This window comes from Myotis myotis, unplaced genomic scaffold, assembly GCF_014108235.1.
Source record: "Myotis myotis isolate mMyoMyo1 unplaced genomic scaffold, mMyoMyo1.p scaffold_m19_p_5, whole genome shotgun sequence".
In the NCBI taxonomy this organism is placed as follows: domain Eukaryota; kingdom Metazoa; phylum Chordata; class Mammalia; order Chiroptera; family Vespertilionidae; genus Myotis; species Myotis myotis.
This window is the reverse complement of record NW_023416357.1, coordinates 100,198,822-100,224,859: the sequence shown is the minus strand read 5'-3', so window position 1 is coordinate 100,224,859 and position 26,038 is coordinate 100,198,822. Positions and strand designations below refer to the sequence as shown.

Sequence of the window (26,038 nt, the reverse complement as noted above, 5' to 3'; positions counted from 1 at the left end):
AAGATATTGAAAACCTATTTGAAGAAATAATGACAGAAAACTTCCCCTACCTGGTGAAAGAAATAGACTTACAAGTCCAGGAAGCGCAGAGAACCCCAAACAAAAGGAATCCAAAGAGGATCATAACAAGACACATCATAATTAAAATGCCAAGAGCAAAAGACAAAGAGAGAATCTTAAAAGCAGCAAGAGAAAAACAGTTAGTTACCTATAAGGGAGTACCTGATTTCTCAACAGAAACCATGCAGGCCAGAAGGGAGTGGCAAGAAATATTCAAAGTGATGAATAGCAAGAACCTACAACCTAGATTACTTTACCCAGCAAAGCTATCATTTAGAAGTGAAGGCCAGATAAAGAGCTTCACAGATAAGAAAAAGCTAAAGGAGTTCATCACCACCAAACCAGTATTATATGAAATGCTGAAAGGTATCCTTTAAGAAGAGGAAGAAGAAGAAAAAGGTAAAGATAAAAACTATGAACAACAAATACACATCTATCAACAAATGAATCTAAAAATCAAGTGAATAAATAATCTGATGAACAGAATAAACTGGTGAATATAATAGAATCAGGGGCATAGAAAAGGATTGGACTGACCATTCTCGGGGGGAAAGGGCTGTAGGGGGTGCAGGAAGAGACTGGACAAAAATCATACACCTATGGATGAGGACAGAGGATGGGGTGGGAACAGGGTGGAGGGGAGCTATGGGGGGAAAAAAGAGGAACAATTGTAATAATCTGAACAATAAAGATTTAAAAATAAATAAATAAAATTTTTGACTTGGGAAAAAAAAATTGTAGTTCAACAGCAGAGTAACAGGGCATTTTCAAGGAACTGTTTCCTCCCTGATGGGATCCTCATATACCGCATGCTCTTTTCGTCTCCTGGAGAAGCTACCACACTCAAACAGAATAGTTTTATCTACCCACCTACCTGCTTGAGAAACATCCTAACAAAAGGGGAACATTTGCCAGGACTCCATAGGCCCAAAGGCTACCTAACAGTTTTTGGTGGCCATCCAGTTGTGGCCATTGTAATCCAGCTGCCCTATGGGGTGTTCCTAGCTCCCCCACCAGGGCAACTTTTCAGGGGGGTCGATAAGCAAAGTTGGGGAGCAATACCATTCACCAGAGGGGAGCACTGAGGTTGTCCCTGGAGCATGTTCCTCATAACAGTGAACATTTCCCACCCACTCATCTTCTCAGCAAACAGCAGCCTGAGCCTGGCCAACCTCCAACCTCCCCCATGTGGCCACAGAGGGACCACTGTCTTTATTTGCCCTGAAGGAGGAACAGTGTATTTTTTTTATTAGAAACTCAGCTTTCTGCTCCTCTACCTAAGCAATTCTGATACTTGGTAACACTGACAAGTTTACATACTTTTTCTTGCCTTTAACTACATAAAAACAAATAAAAATGAACTCTGAACCAACGACCATGTTTGGGAGTGGAACTCTCTCAGTAGCCAACATTTTTTTAGAAAAACGTTCTATATTAAGGCAGCGCTGTGGGAACACTACTCTCTGTGGACAGTATCCCACATTCCCGCACTCTAAGGATAGCTAACAAGCAGAGAGTGTCCCCGACAGGCACAAGAGGCCCATGGGCTCACATGCCCCACGGAAACCGAAGCGAAAGCCTAATTTTACCATGCTGTATTTAAACCGTTTGAATTCATTTGAACAAGAAAGTTCCTAGAGTTGTTTGGGGCTTTTTTTTTTTTTATTTCTTGTCAATATTTAAATAGTATTTTTTTAAAAGCTTGCCCTAGATAGTGACTATTTATCTAACACACCATTCCAAAGTTGCCAAATCCTGAAAGAGACTGCCGAAAACCCATATATTTATCAAAATGAAAAGTTCTCTAAACATGTCATATCTACATTATAATTTTATCCTAATTACAACACCTTTTCAATATACAGTGAACAAAGTCACTTCAAAAAAGACACATAATTCACAACACTACTTGTTACCAACTTGACTCTCAACTTGAAGGGGGTTTTCTGAAATACCTGACTGCCAGATGCGACTTTTTACAAGTCTTTCATCCTAAAAAGTGATATAGGTATATCAAAGATTCAAACATAGTTACTATATGACCCAACAATTCCACTCAGGCGTATACCCAAAATAACTGGAAACTTGTGCCCAAACAAAAACACAAATGTTCACAGCAGCATTATTCACAATAGTCACATTTGGGTTCCTTCAACAGATGAATAAACAATGGAATTTTATTCAGTCATAAAAAGGAATGAAGCACTGATACATGCTACAACCTGGATGAAACCTGGAAAACGTCCAGGGATGTTCAGTGAGAGAAACCAGACACAAAAGGCCACATACTGTGTAGTTCATTAATATGAAATATCTAACATAGAGACAGAAACTAATAATTTTATCCTAATCACAATACCACTTCAATATACAGTGAACAAAGTCACTGTATATTGGTGATTATCAGGAACTGGGAGGAGGGAGGAATGGTGATTGACTGCTTAATAGGTAGGTTTTCTTTTAGGGTGATGAAAATGTCTTAGAATTAGAAGTGACAATTGTATAGCACTGTAAATGAACTAAATGCCACTGAATTAGCTTTAAATGGCTAATATTGTTATGTGAATTTCATGTCAACTTTTAAAAAGTGAACAGAATATCAAGAAACTTGTAGGATAACAACATGCCGAAACCGGTTTGGCTCAGTGGATAGAGCGTCGGCCTGCGGACTGAAAGGTCCCAGGTTCGATTCCGGTCAAGGGCATGTACCTGGGTTGCGGGCATATCCCCAGTAGGAGATGTGCAGGAGGCAGCTGATCGATGTTTCTCTCTCATCGATGTTTCTAACTCTCTATCTCTCTCCCTTTCTCTCTGTAAAAAATCAATAAAATATATTTAAAAAAAAAAAAAAAAAAAAAGAAACTTGTAGGATAACAACAAATGGAGAAAAAGTGGCAGAATATGAGTCCTTAGAACGTTCTAGATATGGTCCAAGAAACCTGACGTCCGTGGGTCAGTATCAGAGCAAGTTTACGAAAGCAACTGGGACAACACCACCAGGCCTACAGTTTAGACTGCAAGGCAAGTTAGGTTTAGATAAATCCTAAGTCCTTACCCAAGGATTTTTCATGACAATCTTACAAAAGCTATCATAAGAAATGTCAACCCCCTAAGTCCAGGCACTGGATGAGTGGCATAAGATTCCCTGTGAAGAAGCATAACTGAGCACTTGACGTACAAAAATATATTTTTCTTCATCTGCAAAAGGGGGGAAGCGGGAATTCAAATGCTGCATTCATGATCTTAAATCAGCCATAACATTAATGAACAGTTATTCTGAGATACTAATGCACCTTTCACCCACCAGATAAAAAGTCACTGATATCAGTATCTGTGTTTTCACCCTGATTTATTTTTCTGTACACTATGTCCACCTTCTGTGTATCTGTTTTTCATGATCTCCCTTACAGCAATCATGCTGTGTCTGGTGCTCACAGCCCCAGGAGATTGCTATCGGGGCTGGAGGAAGCATGTGCAAAGGGCAGGCAAGCAACAATGACAAAAAGGCAAGTTATGTCTGGATATTAGGGAAGCCTGAACTTGACTCCTTCCTTAAATCTAAATGTGGGCCCTCCAAGCTCCTTGTTGCTAGCTTGTCTGGAATGAGGTTTCAGCACTACAGAGCTCATGCTCCCTTTGTTCCTCCCTTTCCTCATAGCTGCTCCTGGACTTCCATCAATTACATGAATTTCAACACTGATGAAAACAAATTTTGAGGGAAGGGGCATAGGGTGAAAACCAAAATATTTCTAAACGCCCACCATGTACCAGGTGCTCTTATGTGCATTATCTCATTTATCCTAGCCCTAACCCCTCAGGTTAAGCGACTCACTTCCCCTAAGAGAAACCAGTTCTCAGACTGCCAGTTTTGAGCAAACTACATATTGACCACTTTTAAAAGTGAGACATTGACAACCCACACTCCTAAGAATTGAATCTATTTTAATATTTAGTTGAAGAGAACAACCTCACAAAGAGAAAGGCTGATGTTTTGGTAGACTTGGCAGACATACAGACATACCTGTGGAGTGAGGTTCAGTGGGAAGATCATGTAACTTACAAACCTGCCCAGAATATACGAGGCAGTCTGGCACCCTTCAGAAAGAACAAATCTTCCAAGAACAAACCACACCACCAATTTGCACTGTTTCAATGCTACTGAATGCCAGACTAATAAATTTCTAGGATGAAAATTCAAGCACATCTTTGTAAGTTTAAACTTACGAAAAGGAAGAAATATGGCCAGTTCTGCCTTGGCAGTATATTAGAAAACACAACACACAAACTTTTTACCAGATTTTTCTTGAGAAAGTCTACAAAGTTCTGTCCCAAAATTCTAGTAAATTTCAACAATAATCAGTACATCCCCAGTTACCATTAACATTGTAGCTTTGTAACTAATTATAGAATTATTAATTCTAATTAATTCTTCATTAGTAATCTATAGTTCCCATTTTCTATTTCCACATACCCTAAAGAAAGCTACTTTGGTCTTTTGGAAAACATGTTCCTCTTTCTAAGACACAAATTTGATTCAAATTTCCCTTTCACCTCCCCTTTAAAAATATACTAAAAGTAACTGTAATAACCTCTTACGCATCCTGAACTCACTACCTAGCAAACTCACTTATTCAGAATATAGCTGACAATCAAAAATTGCACAAAGACCAAATTCATAGTTCTCTTAATCAAACCACCTTTGCAGGGTTAACAAGTTTGATCATGTGTTTGGTTTTTTGTTTTGTTTTGTTTTGTTTTGTTTTGTTTTGTTTTGTTTTGTAATAAATTGAAAACCAACAGCAAAGCATACTAATAGCTACATAAGCTGATAAAAAGAGAGCAAGCAAAAAAATATTTTAAAACATAAGTACGGGAAAAACAAAGCAATCGCAGGCTATTTAAAATAAAGCAAAAATTCCTTTCTTTATAGGGTAGTTGCTATATCAGTAAAAGCCAAATAACAACCAATATAAATGAGTCCTCAAGAAAATTAAATTATATTTGGCATATTTCATTATTCTGAAGGTAAGAAAGTGTTTTATATATTTCAGAAATGTACAACCAAATGTTTAAGCTAAAAAGGAAAATCCTCACCTCTTCAGAAAACTCAACCATCCAGAAAGACTTACTATAATTGATATTTATATCTAACAACTCTATATTTGATATTTGTATCAAATGAAGCTGGTTTCATATTCGCCCATATGCTGCCCCTAAAGCTGTCTGTTAAGGAACTAAGAGAAAGGATCAGAGAATTTAATATTTAATCAACCTGAATCAAGCTCAGAAAAGAGGATAGCTGTTTAAAAAATAACTAAAGTGATTATGTGAATTAAATTATGTCAGTATTAAATCTCACTTAATCATGACTTTCAAGAAAACTTCTACACACTGGTGAAAATAAAATGCTAAATTTTAGTCAAGGTATATTATTTTTTTAATATATATTTTTATTGATTTCAGAGAGGAAGGGGAGAGAGAGATAGAAACATTAATGATGTGGGAGAATCATTGATTAGCTGCCTCCTGCATGCCCCCCCACCACCACTAGGGATGTGCCCTGACCGGGGTGGGAGTGGGGGAATCAAACTATGACCTCCTGGTTCATAGGTCGACTGCTCAACCACTGAGCCACGCTGGCTGGGCAGTCAAGATATATTATTATATAATAAAAGATTTTTTATCAGCCCTAACCAGTTTGGCTCGGTGGATAGAGCATCGGCCTGCGGACTGAAAGGTCCCAGGTTCGATTCCGGTCAAGGGCATGTACCTTGGTTGCGGGCACATCCCCAGTAGGAGGTGTGCAGGAGGCAGCTGATAGATGTTACTCTCTCATCGATGTTTCTAACTCTCTATCCCTCTAGCTTCCTCTCTGTAAAAAATCAATAAAATTTATTTTTAAAAAAATATTTTCTATCATTTCAACTTATATTTAAACAATCAGCTTGATTGTTAACTTCAAAAAGAATCACTTTTCCATCAACTGATGAATGAATAGATAAAATATAGTCTATCCATTCAATGGAATATTATGCAACCATAAAAAAGGATGAGGTACTGATACATGCTATAATGTGGATGAATTTTGAAAACAATATGCTAAGTGAAAGAAGCCAGTCATAACAGGCTATATATTGTGTGATTCCATTTATACAAAATGTACAGAATAGGCAAATCTGTAGAGACAGGAAGTAGATTCATGGTTGCCAGGGGCTGGAAGGTTTAGAGAGAAATGAGGAGTGACTGTTAATGAGTTTAGGGTTCTTTTTAGGATGATAAAAATGTTCTAAAATTGATTGTGGTGACTGCTGCACATACCTGAGAATATACTAAAAATCACTGAATCACATACTTGAAATGAGTAAACTGTGTGGTATGTGAATTATATCTCAAAAAAGTGGTTATTAAAATAGAAAAACTTAAAATCATCCACTCTAAGAACACTGTTCATATTCCTTGTTCAGGAAAGTTCCACACAACATAAGCAATGCTGCTGAAAGGAACAGAAACCTTAGTGCAAACTGGAACACCTCCAAAGGAGTATATGGAATTGGTAATTTAATAGCTGCTAAATAAAGTAACAACATGACTAGAGCTATGAAAGCAAACATTTCCATCTGAACTTCAAATGGCAGAGGGGCAAAGTTGATAACTTAGAATCACCAGCTCTGAAAGTGTTCATTATCACAATTTCTTTCAAGAGTCAGAAAGAACAGAGTTAATTCATTATTACAGCTGAGAAGTTCTCTATAAAATGCTTGTCAGAGATGAGAAATGTCCTTTGAAATTTTTTTGTTTGCATGATAGTTCTAAAAATTTTTAACCTTCTGCAATTACTTACACACTGAGTCAGGCACTTTAATCCTTAGAAAACAGATGACTCCAGCAAACTGTGAGTAACAGTTTCTCTAAGGGAAGCTAGAGTTTCACAAGTTGGGTCTTTGTTGAGGTAAAATTCTCTCTCAGGTCAGATGACATATGTACCCAGTGACAGCACTGTCTTTCAGAACAAAGTATAGTGTTTTTCCTTTTCTACTTTGTTTCACCAGCCATTGCAAATCACAGCAAATGTTATATTACTTTCCATGAGCTGCTTTGCTATTTAGAAGAAAGGATAAGAAAACCACTCAAATCTTTTATAAATCCTTTATAATTAAATCCAACAGTTTTTGTTTATCATTAGTGACCTCTAATTTCTAATTACAAAGTCTAAGGTAGCCACTTTCCAGGTGCATTAATTGTTGAACTAGAGTCACACTAAATAGATAGTAAATATATAGAACCCAGGCACACTAAACACATAGCAGATACAAGAGCCTATCAGGAACAAGTGAGTTTTTTATAAATGGAATAATCAGTAAGAACATTATTAATCTAATATTAGCTCTGTTCGACTGCCAACACAGTAAAATTCATTTTATTGGCAACTAACCTTCCAATCTCTCCGAAATAATGTTCAAACAAGCACATTTTTTTAAAAATTGAAGCACATTTTTTAAAAATTTAATCACTTTGCATTTTCTCCAAGCCATTTCAAAAGTGTTCCTTAAACTTTCGTAATCAAATGACACCCTGCTTTATTCAACAAACATAATAAAAAAAAAAAAAGCATGTGTAAATTACACTTCTTTAACTCAATCTTATTTATTTATATTCAAAGGAAGTAAAAATACTTTGGCAAATTAAGAATCTCACACATGTTCTGCAATAGCAATTCTGTAAATCTGAGTTTTCATATGCTAAATTTAACTAAATGAGGATTCATACTTTAAACAAATAGACCCAAAAAAACCCACTTCTTCATATTAAGAACGCATACTATTTCCCAATCACCTGAGAAGCTCAGCTAGTCTTAGAGAATGATGGGAAATTTAAAGCACATTTAATTCCAACTTTTTATTTTACAAATATGAGGAAACTGAGAACCAGAGAGATTAAATTATTTTCCCAAAAGTGCTTAACCAGTTAGTAAAGAAAACATCTTAAGATGAAAAAGTAATCTACTAAACAAATTCATTTATACAAATAATAAGGTAATTCTATAAAAGTACTTTACTTTCAGAAAAATCCCCCAGCCACGCACCATCCGGTTTTTAGACAGCTCATTCACAAAACAAAAATTAACATTAATAAACATAAGAATCATTTTCTCAAGGGAAAAAGAACACATTTATGAAATTACAGAATGCAATGTAATCTACACTTTGAATATTAACCACTTAATAGGGCAAAACTAACTGACTCAATATGCAATGCACTTCTACTTAAAATGTCAAAGCTTTAATGGTATATTGTATTTTAATATCCATATACAAGAAAATAAATCACATGGTTTTTTTTCCTCTCTACAAACTAATGGTAAGAAACCTAATTTAATATTTCCCAAACAATTCAAACACAAATATAAATTATTCAAAAGCTGCTTTCATTAGCACATTTTTCTTTGGAAGGAAAAAAATGAACAGAATTTAATAGCATTATATAAAAATCCTGGAAATTATGCACAAGGACTAGCCAGGAGCTTTGCCTAAAAACAGGGTATGCTGTTTTTCATGTGTATACATGAAAATCAAGTAAGAATTATAAAGAGCTATAGTATTATTAAAAATAAATACACTTCTTAAAATATCCATTTTGCCTAAACTAAGCAATTCAAACTGTATTTCCTAGGCCCTAAACAAACACTTGGGTTTTCAATTACCTGAATTCCAGCCCTACCTCACAGCCTTCACTGTAGTGGCCCTGGGACCGTTAGTCCTGAGGCTAGCCATTCTCACGCACCCATGGGCCTTTATTTCACATTTCCAGGCACTATATTTGCAGCTCTTTCTATCTCCTTCCCTAGATCCTTCCAAGGCCCAGCCCATAACATCTACTTAATAAACCAATCAACCATTACTAGAAAACCAGTTGTCTGCTCTCTACCTTCTTCTTGGTTTGTTCAGATGTCTGGAGTGTGGTTTCACACACAATGGAGTGTCCATATGTGGAGCTCAAGTAGTTAGAATATTCATTCATTCATCCCACAAATATTATGGAGCATCTACTATATGCTAGGCCATGTTCCTGATGCTAGGAATACAGCCATAAATAAATCTGCAAAAATTCCTGCTCTCAAGGCACATTCTAGTAAAGTAGAGACAGATCATAAACAAAATACGTCAAATACACATTATACAAATAGAAAGGAGAGTGACAGAGCAGTCATTCCAGGAAGCACTATTCAGAGCAAGGTTCCTATGAAATTTCTGAAGTTAGGCCTTCTAGAACCTTCCACAACTGTCCTTGGGGATGGGGCTTGCTGGGCTGAGGGTACTCTTAGTCTGCAAAGAGGTAATCTACATGTTAGTTTAGGATTTTTTTTTCATTTTATAGTTCTTTATCCCTAGTTACCAACATTCATAGGCACTTGCCACTAAACAGGTGTTGGTAAGAAAATTTTGTAGAAGAAACTGTCAGTTGTAAAAATGTACATTAAACCTTCCAAAAAGCTTAAGAAACACAAACTGTTTTGTCTGTGGTACTAATTCTTCATATAAACATGCATAGACTATTAATTTTCTTTTCAAAAAAAGGAAAGGGTAAACTTTAGCTCAGTCTCTGAATAAAATATATCAAACAGAATTAATGAGATTTTAACACCTATAATTTCTCAACTCCTTAAAACATTACTAAATGAGTATGAAAGCTATTAAAGACTACTGGGCTGTATGAAACAGACTCAGGGGCCAACCTGGAGGGATTTCCACAGACCCAAGATGGAACAAAAAAAATTTTTTTTAATCCTCACCTGAGGATATTTCTCCATTGATTTTCAGAGAGAGTGGAAGGGAGGGGGGATGAGGAAAGGGGCGTAGGCGGGGGGGGGGGGGGGGGGGCGGGGGGGAGAGGGGGAGAGGGAGAGAGAGAGAAACATCAATGTGAGTGAGACACTCAATTGGTTGCCTCCCACACGAGCGCCCCACGTGGCCAGGGATTGAACCTGCGACCCAGGTACACGCCCTTGACTGGGAATAGAACCGGAGACCCTTCAGTGCACAGGCCGACACTCTTCAACAACTGAACCATGCCAGCAAGGGCCAAGGTGGAACAATTTGACCATCATCATTAAAAAAAAAAAAGATATTTGTAATGGAGTGAAATATATCAAGAAACTAAAATCCAAAAGTTTATATTAAGTCTTGAAAAAAGTCACTGGTCACCTTCAGAGGATGTTAAGAAACTGACTCAGCCTGACAACTAGTATATAAAGGGAAAGAACCAAGTAAATAAAATATAAACTTCTGAACACAGTTCCCATGATCCTAAGATTTCACAATGGTTGAGATTACAATGTGCATGAAAACACTCTGAACTGGAAAGAGCTAAACAAAGGGAGAGTTGTTTCTGCTGTTGCTGCTGCTAATTGTCCCCACTTTCAATAACACTAGTTCATGAATCTAATCTCAAGAGTGACATGTGCCAAGTACTTTTCTAAGTACTTAACATCATTTTCTCCTTTAATCCTTACAATTATTCTATGCAGTGGGAAATAGTGTTTTCTAATACTGTCCTTTGAGTTTAAATATAGTAGTCGTCCCTAATCCTCAGGAAATGCATTCCAAGACCTCAAATATGACCTCAGTGGATGTCTAAAACCTTGAATAGTACCAAGCCTTATATATAGTTGACCTTTGAACAACACGGATTTGAACTACACGGTCCACTTATACACTGATTTTTTTCATTTGATCCTTGAAGTTCAAACCCATGTTCACAGGTCAACTTTATAGTTGGGAATCCACGTAAGCAGACGGCTGTAGTTATACACAGATTTTCAACTACAAAGGAGGTCCGTACTTATTCATGGATTTTGAACTGCAAGGGAGGCCTCTAACCCCCAAGTTGTTCAAGGGTCAACGATATATAATAAGTCCTCATTTGACGACATGGATAAATTCTGGGACTTTAGGCAAAATGACATATGTTGAAACCAATTTTACCATAGGCTAATTGATATAAACAAGTTAAGTTCCTACAGCATAAAAGATGTTGAACAAAATGACATTACTTGAGGACCTGCTGTTTAAACCAATAATAAAGTTTAATTTATAAATTAGACACAATAAGAGATTTACAATAGCTAATAAAATAGAACAATTACAACAATACACTGTTATAACAATTATGTGAGTAGCCCTAGCTGGTTTGGCTCAGTGGATAGAGCATCGGCCTTCGGACTGAAGGGTCCCGGGTTCGATTCCAGACAAGGGCACATGCCCAGGTTATGGGCTCCATCCCCAGTAGGGGATGTGCAAGAGGCAGTCGATCAATGATTCTCTCTTATCATTGATGTTTCTCTCTCTCTCCCTCCCTCTCTGAAATCAATAAAAATATATTTTTAAAAAAAATTTTAATTATGTGAATAGTTTGGGGGCCATTATTAAGTAAAATAAGGGTTACTTGGACACAAGCACTGTGATACGGTGACAATTGATCTGATAACCAAGACAGCCACTAAATGACTAATAGGTCGTAGTTATATAGCATGAATATGCTGGACAAAGGGATGATTCACATCCCCAGTGGGATGGAGTGGGATGGCCTGAGATTTCATTATGCTACTAAGAACAGCGCACAATTTAAACTTATGAATTGTTTATTTCTGGAATTTTCCATTTAATACTTTTGGACTGTAATTGACCATAGATAACTAAAACAATAGAAAGCGAAATCACAGATAATGGGAAACTACTGTACCGGCTCCACCACTTAGCAGCTCTTTCTAGTTGTGTAACCATCCCAAAGTACTTCTCTGTGCTTCAGTTCCCTAGTGTATAACATGGAGATGTTAAGTGTCCTTACCTCCCAGCCCTATTTGTAATACAATAAGCATATCTAGTACGTATTTGTTTAGGTGATTATTTGATTAATGCCTACTTCCCCTTCTAGGCTGTAGGCTCCATGAGGCCAGAGAGCTCTACTTCCAGAACCTAGTCCTAGCTTCATAAATAGTGGAAACTCATTTGATACTTGTTGAATAAGTAAATGAATTTACAGTAGAAAACAGGAGAGCTGAATAACTGCTCAAGTTCAAAACTCAGCCAATATCTCCAGAATTTCAAAGCTGAAGATTTCCTTATAATTCCTCAACTATCAAGGGGGTCACATCACGTTAAGTACCTCTAAGCCCTGTGGACCAGAATCAGCCCAAGAACAATAGTGCCTGAACTCCCTGGGGTTTTCAATAAAGAAGCTGCCAAATTTGGCAACTACAGTTTATCCAAGGCAAGCTATCAGTGTTTTTGTATTTTGGACACTTGCCCTTTTTAATTCGAGAAACTGACACAATCACAGTCCCTGGTGTGTTCTGAGTTTCAGTCCCAAATTATACAAGATGTGCAACAAATAGAATGTAGGAAAAAAGAAACACCCTTGAGTGCAGTACAAAATGTGACTCACCAGCTAAAAGAGTTGGTTATTATTTATTGAACAGCTGTTGTGATCAAGGCACTATGCTAGTGCTTTACTTAATCATCATCTCATTTGATTCTCCCCATAACCCTCTGACAGAGGTATTGTCATTCCTTTAAACTGGAGAGTCCCTATATAGTTTGTCCAACGTTCCATGGCTCAGAAATCACAGAACTCAGAATTAAGTCCAAATGTATCAGAAACCAAATTCCATACACCCAACCACCAAAGGGTGAGCCCTGCAAAAATAAATTAAAAGAACCAAGTTGATAGTTTTCATCATAAACCCTAAACACCAGCAACAAATATTTGGCAGAATCACAAAAGGATTTTTTTGTTGTTGAGAAAAAGTAAATGTATGAACTAAAGTCACTAGCTACTTCTACAATAAATGTGATATGTCTATCATAATTCCAGTTTGAGTTGTTTCATCTACTTTGAGAATGCATGTTTGGGTAGCAGTTCTCAAGGTGTGGTCTGTAGCCCCCTAGGGGTCCCTGAGACCTCTGCAAGGTATCTGTGAAGTCAAAACTTTTTCCATAATAATGCTATGATGTTATTTGCCTTTTGCAGTGTTGACATTGGCAATGACGGTACAAAAGTAATCGTGGGTAAAACTGCTGATGCCTGAATCAAAGCAATGGCACTAAACTGTACTAGTCATCATTGTGTTCTTTACCACCACATATTTGCAAAAGGGAAAAAAAAAGTCAGTTTCATTTAAGAATGTCCTTTGAGGAAGCAGTAAAAATGAATAATAGTGTTAAATCTCAACCTTGAATGCATGTCTTTCTCATAATCTGTGACAAATGGGAAAAAGTGCCTACAGCACTTCCATTGCACTCAGATGTACCATGATTGTCAAGAAAAGCATCCATGCAACTGTTTGGGTTACAAGCTGAACTAGCTGCTTTTTTGGTAGAATATTCTTTATACTTGACCTACAGACAAACTATGGTCATTTAGATGAGTATTTGGCAGACTGTTCCTGAAAAATGAACAAAATGAGTCTGCCACTTCAAGGAAAACAACTGACAGTATTTGTTGCCAATGATAAAATTCAAACTTGCAAGTGAAAACAAAAATTCTGGAAAACTCTTATCTGCCACTGTGAAATTGACATCTTCCCAATATTAAAGGCTTTGTTTATGTTGACATTGGGAAGATCTGTATAACAAAACACCAATATTTTTGAAATAATCAATGCATGATGTTACAAAACACACTTGGGTAAAGATTCATGCTTCAAGAATCCAATGGGCTTTTAATAGCATATAAAGAAAATGATTAATAGGATTTCAGATCCATTTTGCAAGTAACCCTTAGGAAACTACCACTTGTCTGTTGGGTGTTAGTTTGGTATCTAAGAAAAATATCCACAGTTATCTAAAAAGGCAATTAAAATGTTCCTCCATTTTCCAACTACCTCTACATCAAAGTAAAGCCAAATTTTCTACACATTCATCAACATCCTGCAACAATGCCAAAGAAGCTAAAAAAATCTAGCTGGCATATTTTAAAATGGCTAAAATAATAAATAAATTTTACGTGTATTTTACCAGTTTTTTAAAAATCCAGTCTTTGATTAATACAGACATTAAAGAGATCTGCAGAAATGTCAAATAGTGCCACTCTTCTCACCAAATTTCTTTGTTTATGAAAATATTTTTTTGCCTTAGCCGGTATGGCTTGTTAGATAGAGCATCAGCCTGCGGACTGAAGGGTTCTGGGGTCGATTCCTGCCAAGGGCACGTACCTTGGTTGCAGGCTCAATCCCTGGCCCTAGTTGGAGTGCACGCAGGAGGCAATCAATCAATGTGTCTCTCTCACATTGATGTTTTTCTCTCTCTGTCTCTCCCCCTCCCTCCCACTCTCTCTAAAAATCAATGGAAAAATATCCTTGGGTGAGGATTAACAAAAAAATAATAAAATTAAAGCACAAATATACCTTTAAAAAATATTTTAATCTGGTTACTTTTATAAAAATATGTTATTTATATTAACATTGCAATGGGTACAATGGGCTTATTATTTTTAAATGAATCAAGGAAAGACTTCTGAATCTTCTGTTTCAATTTCTAATAAGGTAAATATCAATATATAACTTACATAAACACAAGTTCTTTAGCTTCCATAGTAATTTTTAAAAGTATAAAGGGGTCCTGAGACCAAAAAGTTTAAGAACCACTGACTTGTGGAAAAAGACTCATAAACCAGTCAGGGCTACTCCTGACCATTACAATCCCAGAATTCCAACACCTTCTCAAATCTGTCCTGTCCCAGCTTCCACCCTCTGGTTCTACTATTGCTGCCACCACCATCAGCCTTGGGGGGAGGGGAACTTGACCTTCCAGCCTATTCCAAGGGAATGAGCCTCTCTTACCTCAGCAGAGCATGCTAGACAGTTCCCTTCCTGTTTTCAAAAAAAACTCTCCCCTCTTCTATAAAACCATGATTGTGGGTGGAGTGACTGAGCACGTTTGTTTTATCTTCCTAATATTTAAGAGGGGAGAAAGAAGATGTCTGGAAGCATTCTCTAACAGTTTCACCTTTGGTCTTTGTGACTCGACCTATAATAGGAAAAACCAAAAGTTCTAGGCAAACACATCATCTTTTTGCTTGTGGCCCAAGGCAGAATAGAACAGGGTCCAGTGGTTCACCCCAAATGGTGTAGAAGGACCCTGCTCCCATCATTCAAATCATATTATTTCTCCCTGTTTTTAATAATAACTGCTCCTCACTTTTGGGATAATTTCCAAATTCCTAGTCCTGAAAATTCTTGCTACCTTCTCTCTCAGTGATTGGCCATCCTATCTAAAATTACACACACACACACAAACACATATTCCATCTCCTTTTTCCTGCTTTATATTTTCTCCTTAGAAGGTAACATAAAACAAACTTTATATTTTATTTGTTTACTGTCTGACTGCAGTATTAGAGCGGAACAACCAAAAGGCAGAATTTTTGTCTGCTGTATCCCCAGCACCTAGAACTGTGCCCAGCACAAAATGAATTATTTGTTAAATGAATGAATGAATGAACAAGCCAGGGGTTCCTGGCCTGTCATATTCTGCATTCTCCACCATACCATAGAAACTTCAAAGGCCTCTCACCCATTCCTGACCTAAAAGCCATCAAGCCCCTTGCCTCCCCCAGTTGTCTGTTTAAACCGGGCTCCAAGTCTATCAAGTTGATCTTACTACTCTCATATCTCTCCCATCATCTCCATCACCACTATTGTTACCTTGCCTCAAGCTACCATCAGTCCTGCTTGGATTTACTGAAACAGCTCACTAATTTCCAGTCTCATACCTTCTAATACAGTCCCTGGAACTGAAAGAGTTAGCTTTCTAAAACTGCAAATCAGATCACTTAAGCCTCCTGCATAAAACCTATCAGTGGCTCCCCATTACCTACAGGACTGAATCCAAACCCCTTCCCAAGTCACCCACAACCTTCCTTGTCCTAATGAACTACTTACAATTGCCCAACCCACCAAGTAACACAACCTCAAACCTTTGCCCATACTATTCCCACTGCACCAAATGTTCTGCTTCTATCTACCTAGAGAGCCACTGCTCAATCTCAAAACTCACCCCAAGTTCATGCACCTCCCTAAAGCGTTCCTGATTCTGCATACTCTATAACATTTATAACTGTGAGCTCAAGGAGGTGAGGAACTGTCATGACTCCATCTGTGCATCCTCAGGGCCAGGTGCATTGTAAGAGCACAATAAAGATTTCCAAGGAGTGAGTGAATGTGCATAAATAATCAAAGTCCACCTTCCACAAAGCCTGTGTAGCTTCCTTTCACGCTGCCAGGCTAGTTCAGGAATCCCCAGTTTACTCTACCCATGTTCATTTCTACAGAGCCCTCTACTGGGTATTTTTAACCCCATATTCTGAAAAGGGGATGAGAGGGAAAGGCTAATGCCCAACATTGTATAAAATAATATCTATCACAAATCCAAAGACAGGCTAAAAGAAATCTTACATATATAACCTTAACCCCATGTATGAAAAGCGTTTTCTACACACCATGTGATCATCTCAATTTGGCAGATTTGAACGTCTGGAGAATCGAACTGTGCAATTTCAAAAAGGGGCAGGAAGTTGTGTAGACATCCTCTATTAGTGGAGTCCTGTCCACAAAGATTTTCCAAATAAGCTGAATACAGCAAAATTCATGGTCTCAGGGAAACAGTTAAAGGAGGGAATACCATGTAAAGAAATCACTGGTTTAGCTAAGCCTTGTCTTTCCCTATCTTCCATCCAGTACTAAAACTTTTCCTTATAAATACATAATACACACAATTTAGAGAAAAAGGGAATTTACCAAATTTACATACACTATTTGAAGTTTAAAAAAAATCAACAAACCCATTCTAGATTTTTTTGCCTGCGTCTTTAGACCCTTGGTCCATAAACTGAAAATAAAATTACCCATCAATCAACAAAAATTTTTTGTTAATTTGGGTACTGCCAAAAATTCAACGACTTGGCCATTTCCAGACATACTTAATGATTACATCTGTTCTTATTTTTGAAATTCAAGTAATGCCCTATTCAAAGTATCCCTGACAGAATTGCTATCATTGTCATACTTAATTTTACATAGTATAGCACAGCTCCATTCTCTGGAATCTATCCCACTATTTCTGAGGACAGAGCCTAAAGATGCCAAAATGTCCAGCAGTAATTACATCTGCACCCCACTCCACTGGCACCTTCAGAGTCGAGAGCGAGAGCCACTCTCCTACAGGGAAAAACACTTGTCATGGAAGAATCTCTCAAGTGAACTGCGAAGTGTAGTTTCTGACCTCATCAATGTAGCATTTAAAACTCTCGAGGTCAGTGGTTCTCAACCTTGGCTGCACATTAGAATCACCTGGGAACCTTGTTAAAATCCTGATTTCTGGGCCTCATCCTCCGGAAATTCTGTTTCTTTGTTACTAATAATGAGGCCCAGAAATGAGGATTTCAACAAGATCCCCAGGTGATTTTAATGTGCAGCCAACGTTGAGAACCACTGCTCTAGGTAGAGGTAATTATCAGGTGAAAATGTTCTTCTACTACATCATTATTCAACTACTAGCAAAATTACCTACAGGCCTGCCCAAGAAACACAACTTCTAATAAAGTTCTAATAAAGAAAAATCAGAAGGATAGAGCACCCTGGTCAGATAACCAATAACTAAATGATGTGGGGAACTCTGATCACAAGCAGAGAAAGAAAATATCAATTGAGCATATAGGATTGTCTGAAGGCTGACAACCTATTCAGGCCCTCCAACTCAACCATGTACTGTCTCTGATTACTTCCCCCATCTCTGATTTGAGCTGTTACTTCTCCTTCTGAGGATTCCCTTTCCTGGGGTTTTTCACTGTGTGATTATGCAACATGTGGGCACAATAAAACATATAATATAGCTTTACTGATTTAGGCTTTTAAAAATCTATGTGATTTTCTCTACATACTACCTAAGTAGATGTTCCTTCAATCTGGAAGATTTTAGTAAAACATAAGGACTATTTTTCAAAAGTGTTTTTTAGAATCCTTACTTTTGTTCCCATTTACTTAAATATCACTTCCTAGACTTCAAATATTTTTGTCCTGTATGAAAATAATAAAATTAAAGAAGCCCAGTGAAAACATCAAGAATAGCAGTAAGGAACTTAAGACTTGGACAAGGGACCAGATACTAATCTGAGGGGCTGGAGGTAGGGGGTCTAAATATTGCTCTGAGTGCACTGCTTACTTTCAAGTCACCTGATGGTTTGAGAAGTTCAACGTTCTAAAATACTGTAGTCTATATGATAATACAAATACCATGATAAGCATCGTTAAATAAAGTTGAAAGCTGAAAATGCAAATTTTTTTTTTTAAAGAGACATAGGCAAAGGGAGTGTACACCTAGGAGTACATGATTCCATCTAATTTTCAGAGTCCTACGGGGCTGAGCTGACTTCCTTGTCCCAGCAAAGGGAGGCCTAGACAGGAGAAATGTTTTATTCTTCACATTGTTGGAAAAGGGCACAAGAAAACGTTTTGATGGGACTTAAGGGTGACCAAATGAAATGCAAAGGCAACTTCTTGAAGTGCTACAAAGTTCTGACTGCAGGGCTTCGAAGGTACCCTGACATTCATCAGGCCTGCCCCCAGAATTTCAGAAATATTAACAGCCAACTGGCAAGGAGATACATTTTCAAAGTTCTACTTCCTTCTATGGTCTCACCTAGGTCAGCACTGCCACAGTGTGAACAAATCTGTGATATTTGACTCAATGGAGGGAAAGTCCTACTGGCTCTGAGATGCCCCCACAGTAAGGTATCGAGACAAATACTGACGCTGGAAAGAGATTGGTTTGTGTTTTTGTTTTGTTTTTCAACACAAACAGGATTAGGGAGAGAAATGACTAGGCAAAGAAATACACGTACCTTTCAACTGGTCAACAACAACGCTGGGGCCTAGGCGTTCAGTAACTCTCCCATCCTCCATTTCATACCGATCATCTAGGTATTTTGCAGTGGCCTCGGAAATGTGAACCTTGCCAGCCACTCCCAGCTGCTCCATGAGATTGGCCAGGTTCACGTCATTGGACCACACGTCGAATTTAAACCTCCTCATGCCCAAGATGCCACACAAGACAGTCCCCGTGTGAACCCCAACACGCATGTTCACCATTTCTTTCTTCTCCTGGCAGAAGTGCTCGATGGCTTTTATCATGCCCAAGCCCATTTCGATGCAGCAGTAGGCATGGTCCGTCCGGGGCTCGGGGCACCCTGCCACACAGTAGTAGCAGTCTCCCAGGGTGCTGATTTTCTCACATTTGGTCTCTTCACACAACCGGTCGAAGCGACCAAACAGATCATTGAGGAGACCCACCAGAGCATGAGCAGACTTGTTGGCACTCATCTTGGTGAAGCCCACAATGTCTGCAAATAAAATACTGACCTCTTCGATCTGCTGCATCTTAAATGGGCGGAATGCTATAGGGGCTTTCTGTATGGAAGACTTTTTCTTCCTGTTCTTGGGGCTGGAGGTAGCATGCCTTTTCACAGAATTCTCACTCTCCTCATCTCCCTGTTTCATCAAGTCATCAGCTATGATTCTTGGCATCACAGAATGAATCATCCTCTCTTTCAGGGCTTTTTCCACTTCCAGATCCTTCCCATGCATAATTGACTGTCCCACCTTGAGGAAGGTGCTCCTGGATCTCACCTGGGACATGATGAAGAGGTGGATCCCAATGGCATGAATGCAGACATGGAGTAGGGCTCGGCTCAGCAGCTCCCAGTGCCCGGGCCCTGCTTCGGGTGAGGGGAAGCAGTCTTCATCTTGGAAATGATAGCCAAAGGTCTCAAAAAGAACAGAATACGCCACTCCCAAAAACAAGCTCAAGTACAAAGGTAAGTGCATGACGGTGTAGAGCAAAAAGAGCACTTCGATGCACATGGAAAAGCTCCCCACTTGAGATAAGCAAGTGACTGTGGACTTAGCTGAGGGAGTATGATTGGAGCTGTCAACACGTCCTGAGAGAGGCGTCAGAACCTGGAACTGGGCAGCCAGGGTCAGAGCGAACACCAGGAGGGTGAAGACCAGCGAGGTCCACACATAATGTCGGGCATACAGCCTGGTGAAGGTAAACAGGAAGAAGCCCACACACACCACGAGGAAGCACAGAGCGGGGGCTGCCATGACAATCAGTTTGGATCTCATGTGGACCCCAAAATAGATGCTCCAGAGCAGGCAGGCGAAGCCCATGTAGAACAGCGCGTACCGGAAGCGGCGCTGGGTCTGCGGGAAGCAGCGCTCCAGACAAGCCTCCTCCAGGTTCACCGAGTCGAACTTGGGGTCCCACCACCGGCGGGAGGCCCTCTCGAACAGCTGGGGCAGCTTCTTCTGCCTGCGCAGGCGGCCCCCGGCGCCCGCTCTCCGGGGGACACCCCCCGAGTCCCCGGAGCTGCTACAACTGGAGGAGATGCTGTACTTGCAGTGTTTGGGGTGGCTGTTGGACGGCAGCTGCTTGGAGTTGATTCTGACCCTCACGCTGTTGCTGTCTCCGCTGGAGTCGCAGCTCACTTCGGTGCTGTGGTGCGGCAGCAGCTGCTGGTGGGGCGGGGAGGCCATGTTGCCGCGCGCCCGCAGCCGCCCCCGGCCGGGATCGCCGCTACCTGTCGGCGGGACAAGCAGAGTTAGGCCGGGGTACACGCACCTGAAGGCCACCGGCTCTGCCCACGTTCCCAGGGGCGGCCCCCGCGCTCTACTTGCAAAGGCACCATCTGCTCACACCACTGCGGTCATGTCTCATCCGCGCTCCCACCGCCCCACCTCGAGGCCGACCCCGGCCACCCGGCGCGGGCCGGAGCGCCCCGGGTCCACCAGGCGGCGGCCACCCCGCCCGCGGCACCGCCCGCGCCCGCGGCGTGTCCCCGCGCTCACACTCGCCTGCTGTGCCCCCCGCGGCGGCGGAGGGGAGTCCGGCCCCCGGCTTTCTCACGCCGCCGGCCGCTCGGGCGAACACGGCTCTCCGGGCGGCGGCGGCGGGCCCCTCATGCTGCGCGCGGCGCGGCGCCTCCACTGCGTCAGGCCGCCGGCCAGACCCCGCTGTCCCGCCCCGCGCTCGGCGGCCCCGCGGGAGGCGGGCAGCGAGTTGGCGGAGCCCGCGGCGCTCCGGCCGCCCCAGTCAGCGCGACCCGTCCAGAGACGGCTGCGGCCAGCCCCTCCCGCCCGCTCCCGAGGCCGACCCCACGAGCGGGGATGCCCGGGGCCCCTCCCGCCCGCACCGAAGGCAGGGCGCGGGCCCCTCCGCCGGCGGCCCGTGCGCGGCACTGCCGCAGAGCCCGCTCCCGCGACGCCGGCCCGGGACGCCGGCCCGGGGCAGCCTCCCGAGCTAGAGATGCCGCCGCGGCCGCGGCCACTGCCACTGCCGAGCCTCGCGGTGCCGCTGCCTCATGTCGGAAGAGCCGCCGTCTCCGGCCCCCTCCCCGCCCCCTCCCGCTGTCACTGACAGACTCCCGCCCGCGCCGCCCCTCGCCCCGCCGCCGCAGCGCGCACGCGCAGCCCGCGCTCGCCGCCGCCGCCGCCGCCGGCCTCTAAGACGCGCACGGTGCGCGCGCCGGGTGGACGAGGCCGGCGGGGCTACGGGGCGGGGGCGGGGGCGAGGGCGGGCACGGGCTGCGGCTCCGCCCTCCGCCCGGGGCAGCGCCGCGCCCGCCGCGAGCTCTGCGGTGCAGCGGGGCCCGGGGGACGGCTAGGAAACCGCCTATCCCCGCGGTTCGGTCCCCGCATCCGCTCGGGGAAACCTGGGAGGCCTGCTAGCACGGGAACAGCTGGGGTGCGAGGTTGAGGAAATGGAGATGTTTGCCCTCCCCCTCGGCACACCTTTTTTATAAATAGAAGTTTGCCACTACTGTATTTGCCTACCCTAAAGGGAGGCGCCCCTTCCCTATAAGCAACGAGCACATGCCCTCCCCCCAGCACCGGCGCCTTCCTGAGCATGCTCCCCGGTGGACCCAGCCTCTGGTGGACAGAGGGGCAGGTCTCCAGGGGCCGTGGTTGCCCCTAGAAAATCGGTGCCACTGAGAACCAGGTTCTCCACCCCCAGAGATTCCCTTCCCATCCTTGGGTCATCTCCCCCTCCTCATAGACAACTGTTTTTCCTTTTCCACAAATGAGACTTTGGAAGCAATCTGCTGCCCGGTGGACAGTCCTACAAGTGGCCTCCATTAGCATTGTCTGCACCATGTAAATGCAGTCCTATACTCCCCAGTGTGCCAATCCTGGCCCTTCTCCCCACACCTCACAGTACTTCCTGCCAGGGGTCTCCTCTCTCCTTCCCTCATCCCCCAGGCGGAGCCCACCCCAGGTTTCACTGTTGAATTAGAAAATAAAGTAAAATGTCTGTCCACAAAATATTCTTCATACATAAAAATAAATAAAGTACTGATTCATGCTGCAACCCGGATGAACCTTGAAAACATGATGCTTAGTGAAAACAGCCAGTCAAAAAATTCCATTTATATGCAATGTCCAGAATAGGCAAAATCATAGAGACAGAAAACAGATTAGTGATTGCCAGGGGCTGAGGGATGGGCATGGGGAGCGACTACTAATGGGTAAGGGATTTTTGGGTGGGTGGAAATGTTCTGGACAAGGTAGATATACAACACTGTAAATGTACTAAATGCCACTTTAAAATGGTCTAAATCAGCGGTTCTCAACCTGTGGGTCGCGACCCCTTTGGGGGTCGAACGACCCTTTCACAGGGGTCGCCTAAGACCATTGGAAAACACATATATAATTACATATTGTTTTTGTGATTAATCACTATGCTTTAATTATGTTCAATTTGTAACAATGAAAATATATCCTGCATATCAGATATTTACATTACGACTCAATAACAGTAGCAAAATTACAGTTATGAAGTAGGAACGAAAATAATTTTATGGTTGGGGCTCACCACAACATGAGGAACTGTATTAAAGGGTCACGGCATTAGGAAGGTTGAGAACCACTGGTCTAAATGGTAAGTTTTCATGTTATGTGTATTTATTGCAATAAAGGAAAAAACAAAACAAAAAATAGATCATTGCTGTGGTATTTCTGCGTAAAGTTCACAGCCTCAATCTAATCATAAGAAAACATCAAGCGAACCAAAGTTGAGAAATATTTTTTCCAAGTAATTGACCAGTACTCACCAAGAATGTCAAGGTCATGAAAGACAAAGACTGAGAACTGTCACAATTTGAAGAAAATTAAGGAATACAACAACTAAATGGAGTACAGGATCCTGATTTGGAACTTGGAACAGAAAAGGACAAAGGAATAAGGTCTGCAGTTTAGTTAATAGCATTGTGCCAATGTTAATTTCCTGGGTTTTGACCATTGTACTGTGATTACGTATGATGTTAACATTAGGGAAGCTTAGTTATAAAGTATAAGGGAAGCTTGCTAGTGTTTTTTCAACTTTAAGTCTAAAACTGTTTCAAAATTTTTTTAAAAGTTAAAAATAAAAACAAACTTTTATTGAACATCCGCTGTGAGCCATGTACTCTCACGTATTCCATTTTTACCGATGTAGAAACTAAGGTTCAGAAAAGTGCATTGCCCAAGCCAGTAAGTGTAATAATAGTAAACCACTGGACACTTTCGCTTGTGATCTAGTTGGTCCTCACCACAGCCCTCTGAGGTAGATATTATTGTCCCTATTTTAGAGATGTGAAACTGGAGGTTGAAGAGTGAGGTGCCCAAAGTCACATAAAGGCTAGGGACAGAGCTCAGATTCAAAACCGGATCAGACTCCTACAGCCACAACACTCCCCATGGCCCCAGCACCACCCTTTGTAAGCCTTGTGGTGGTCCTTCATGTATCCCACTGTCTTCTACTTCCCGACTGAGCTGGACAGGAAGTCCTTGGAGACAGCTCTAATGGTTTTCATTTCCCCACTTAATGCAACCCTGAACGCCCCATTTCATGGTTTTCCTCAGTAATATGAGAGATGGCCTGTCTACAGTTTAACTCCCCTCCCCAAATCATTTCAGTCCACCTGTCATTTGTAGTGACTTAGCATTTACATATTAATTAGTCATCAGATTTTTAGACACAGGTAATGATACACCCCACACCCTCTCTCTTGTATGTTTTCTGGAAGTAGTTGGGCTACATTCCCAGCTGTTGAAACCTATAAACTGCCAGAGTTTCCTTCATCTCCAGGTTAGAGCATGAGTCATTCCATAAACCCTGAGATTGGGGACCATGTGCCAGGCACTGTGCACTAGGCCCTGGGTGCATAATCATATACAGAGGAAGATAATACGTTCTCACAATGCCAAGAACTGGAGGGGAGTCACTGGAGAGTCCTGGGTCTCTTCTCCTCCACCCCCAGGAAGCATAAAGGTGCCAGACACGGGACAGATATAACAGCCTTCTCCAACCATCCAACTCAGGCTGCTGCCAGATCTGGAGGGTTTCCTCTCCATCTGTGATGTGCACAGATCTTCCACCAGACACAGCACAAATCAGAATGTATCCATACAAACTCAGCAAAAGCTCTCGAAAAGCCTCACTGGCCTCACATGGAAGTTCAGTGAGGGCTTGTGCTATCAGAAGTCACCTGGGGTGACAATCATGATTCCCTTTGAGTTAAGTAGCTTGGAAACCACCTCCTCCCACCCCCATTGAGTTACACAAAGGCACATTCAAATGCATGCGGCAGTATAAATGCATTGGGACAGATAATCACCCTATAAATCGTAATACAAATACCTTGAGTTTGTGAAATACTTTACAGTTTGCAAGAGTCTTATACCTATACTCCTTCCTTTAATTCTCCCGACAGTGCTGTGAAGAGCGGGGACAGGCCACACTGGTCTCCTCACACAGAGGCAGGCATCGGAGGTCACAGAGCCAGTCCATGGCAGAAGCGCTCTAGAATCCCTGGTTTCCCGGCCTGTTATTCTCTCTGTCCCACCCCGATAGTAATAACTCCCACTATGGCCTCTATCTTCTGAGGAAACCAAAGTTGAGCTAACAAATACTATAGGGAATATTTGAACTCAGGTGAGTCCCTGAATGCCACCTTTTAACTCAGCTGCACTCAATTTACTCCTGTTCCATCCAGTCCCTCCCTCATTGGCACTGGGTTCCTGGTACATACAAGGGGCTGCACAGCCAGGCCACGGGCTGGCCAGAGCCAGGCTCTCAATCCAAGGTAGGGCCGGTCTTGCATCCTGGATTCCACACCCATAATTAGGGGATGTGTTACTTTGCTGTTGCGCTGTAAAAATTATCACAAATTTTGTGGCTTAAGACAACAGAAATTTATTGTCTCACAGTTCTAGAGGCCAGAAGTCCAAGGTCAAGGTGTCAGCAGGGCCTGCTCCCTCTGAAGGCTCTAGGAGAGGATCCTTCCTTGTCTCTTACAGCTTCTGGGGGCTCCTGGCAGTCCTTAGCTGGGGGCCTGCATGGCTTCAATCTCTGCCTCCATCCTCACATGGCCTCCTCTATCTCAGGATCTCTAATCTCCCTCTGCCTTATTCTCTTCTCTTTTTTTAAATATATTTTTATCTATTTCAGAGAGGAGGGGAGAGGGAGAGATAGTTAGAAACATCAATGTTGAGTGAGAATCATTGATCAGCTGCCTCCTGCACGCCCCCCACTGGGGATCAAGCCCACAACCCGGGCATGTGCCCTAACAGGGAATTGAACCATGGCCTCCTGGTTCATCCTGGTTCATAGGTCAATGCTCACTGAGCCACACCAGCCGGGCTGCCTGGTTCTTATAAGGACAGCTGTCATTAGATTTAGGGCCCACCCAGGCAATCCAGGATGTTCTCATCTCAAGATATTAGGTTAATCATGTCTACAAAGACCCCTTTTCCACATAAGGTCACATTCACAGGTACCAGGGATCAGGAGTTAGAATATCTCTTGAGGAGACACTATTCAACCCACTAGAGCAGCGGTTCTCAACCTGTGGGTCGCAACCCCTTTGGCGGTCGAACGACCCTTTCACA

The 26,038-nt window shown here is 41.9% G+C and overlaps 1 protein-coding gene across 4 annotated transcripts in view; it reads right to left on the bottom strand.

The window, feature by feature from the left end:
- ADCY9 (adenylate cyclase 9) overlaps nt 1-21,512 on the bottom strand; it is a 147,078-nt gene extending 125,566 nt beyond the window's left edge. For 2 of the 4 annotated variants that reach the window (XM_036310738.1, XM_036310741.1), the window contains exons 1-2: nt 20,966-21,512; nt 18,955-20,691 (exon numbers count right to left, since the gene is read on the bottom strand). In XM_036310738.1, the coding sequence (XP_036166631.1) occupies nt 18,955-20,647 (1,693 nt within the window). In that variant the 5' untranslated portion in view covers nt 20,648-20,691; nt 20,966-21,512. Of the gene's footprint in view, nt 1-18,954; nt 20,692-20,959 lie in introns of all 4 variants that reach the window. The other 2 variants (XM_036310739.1, XM_036310740.1) reach the window with 2 other exon arrangements.
- Between the last annotated feature and the right edge of the window lie 4,526 nt (nt 21,513-26,038).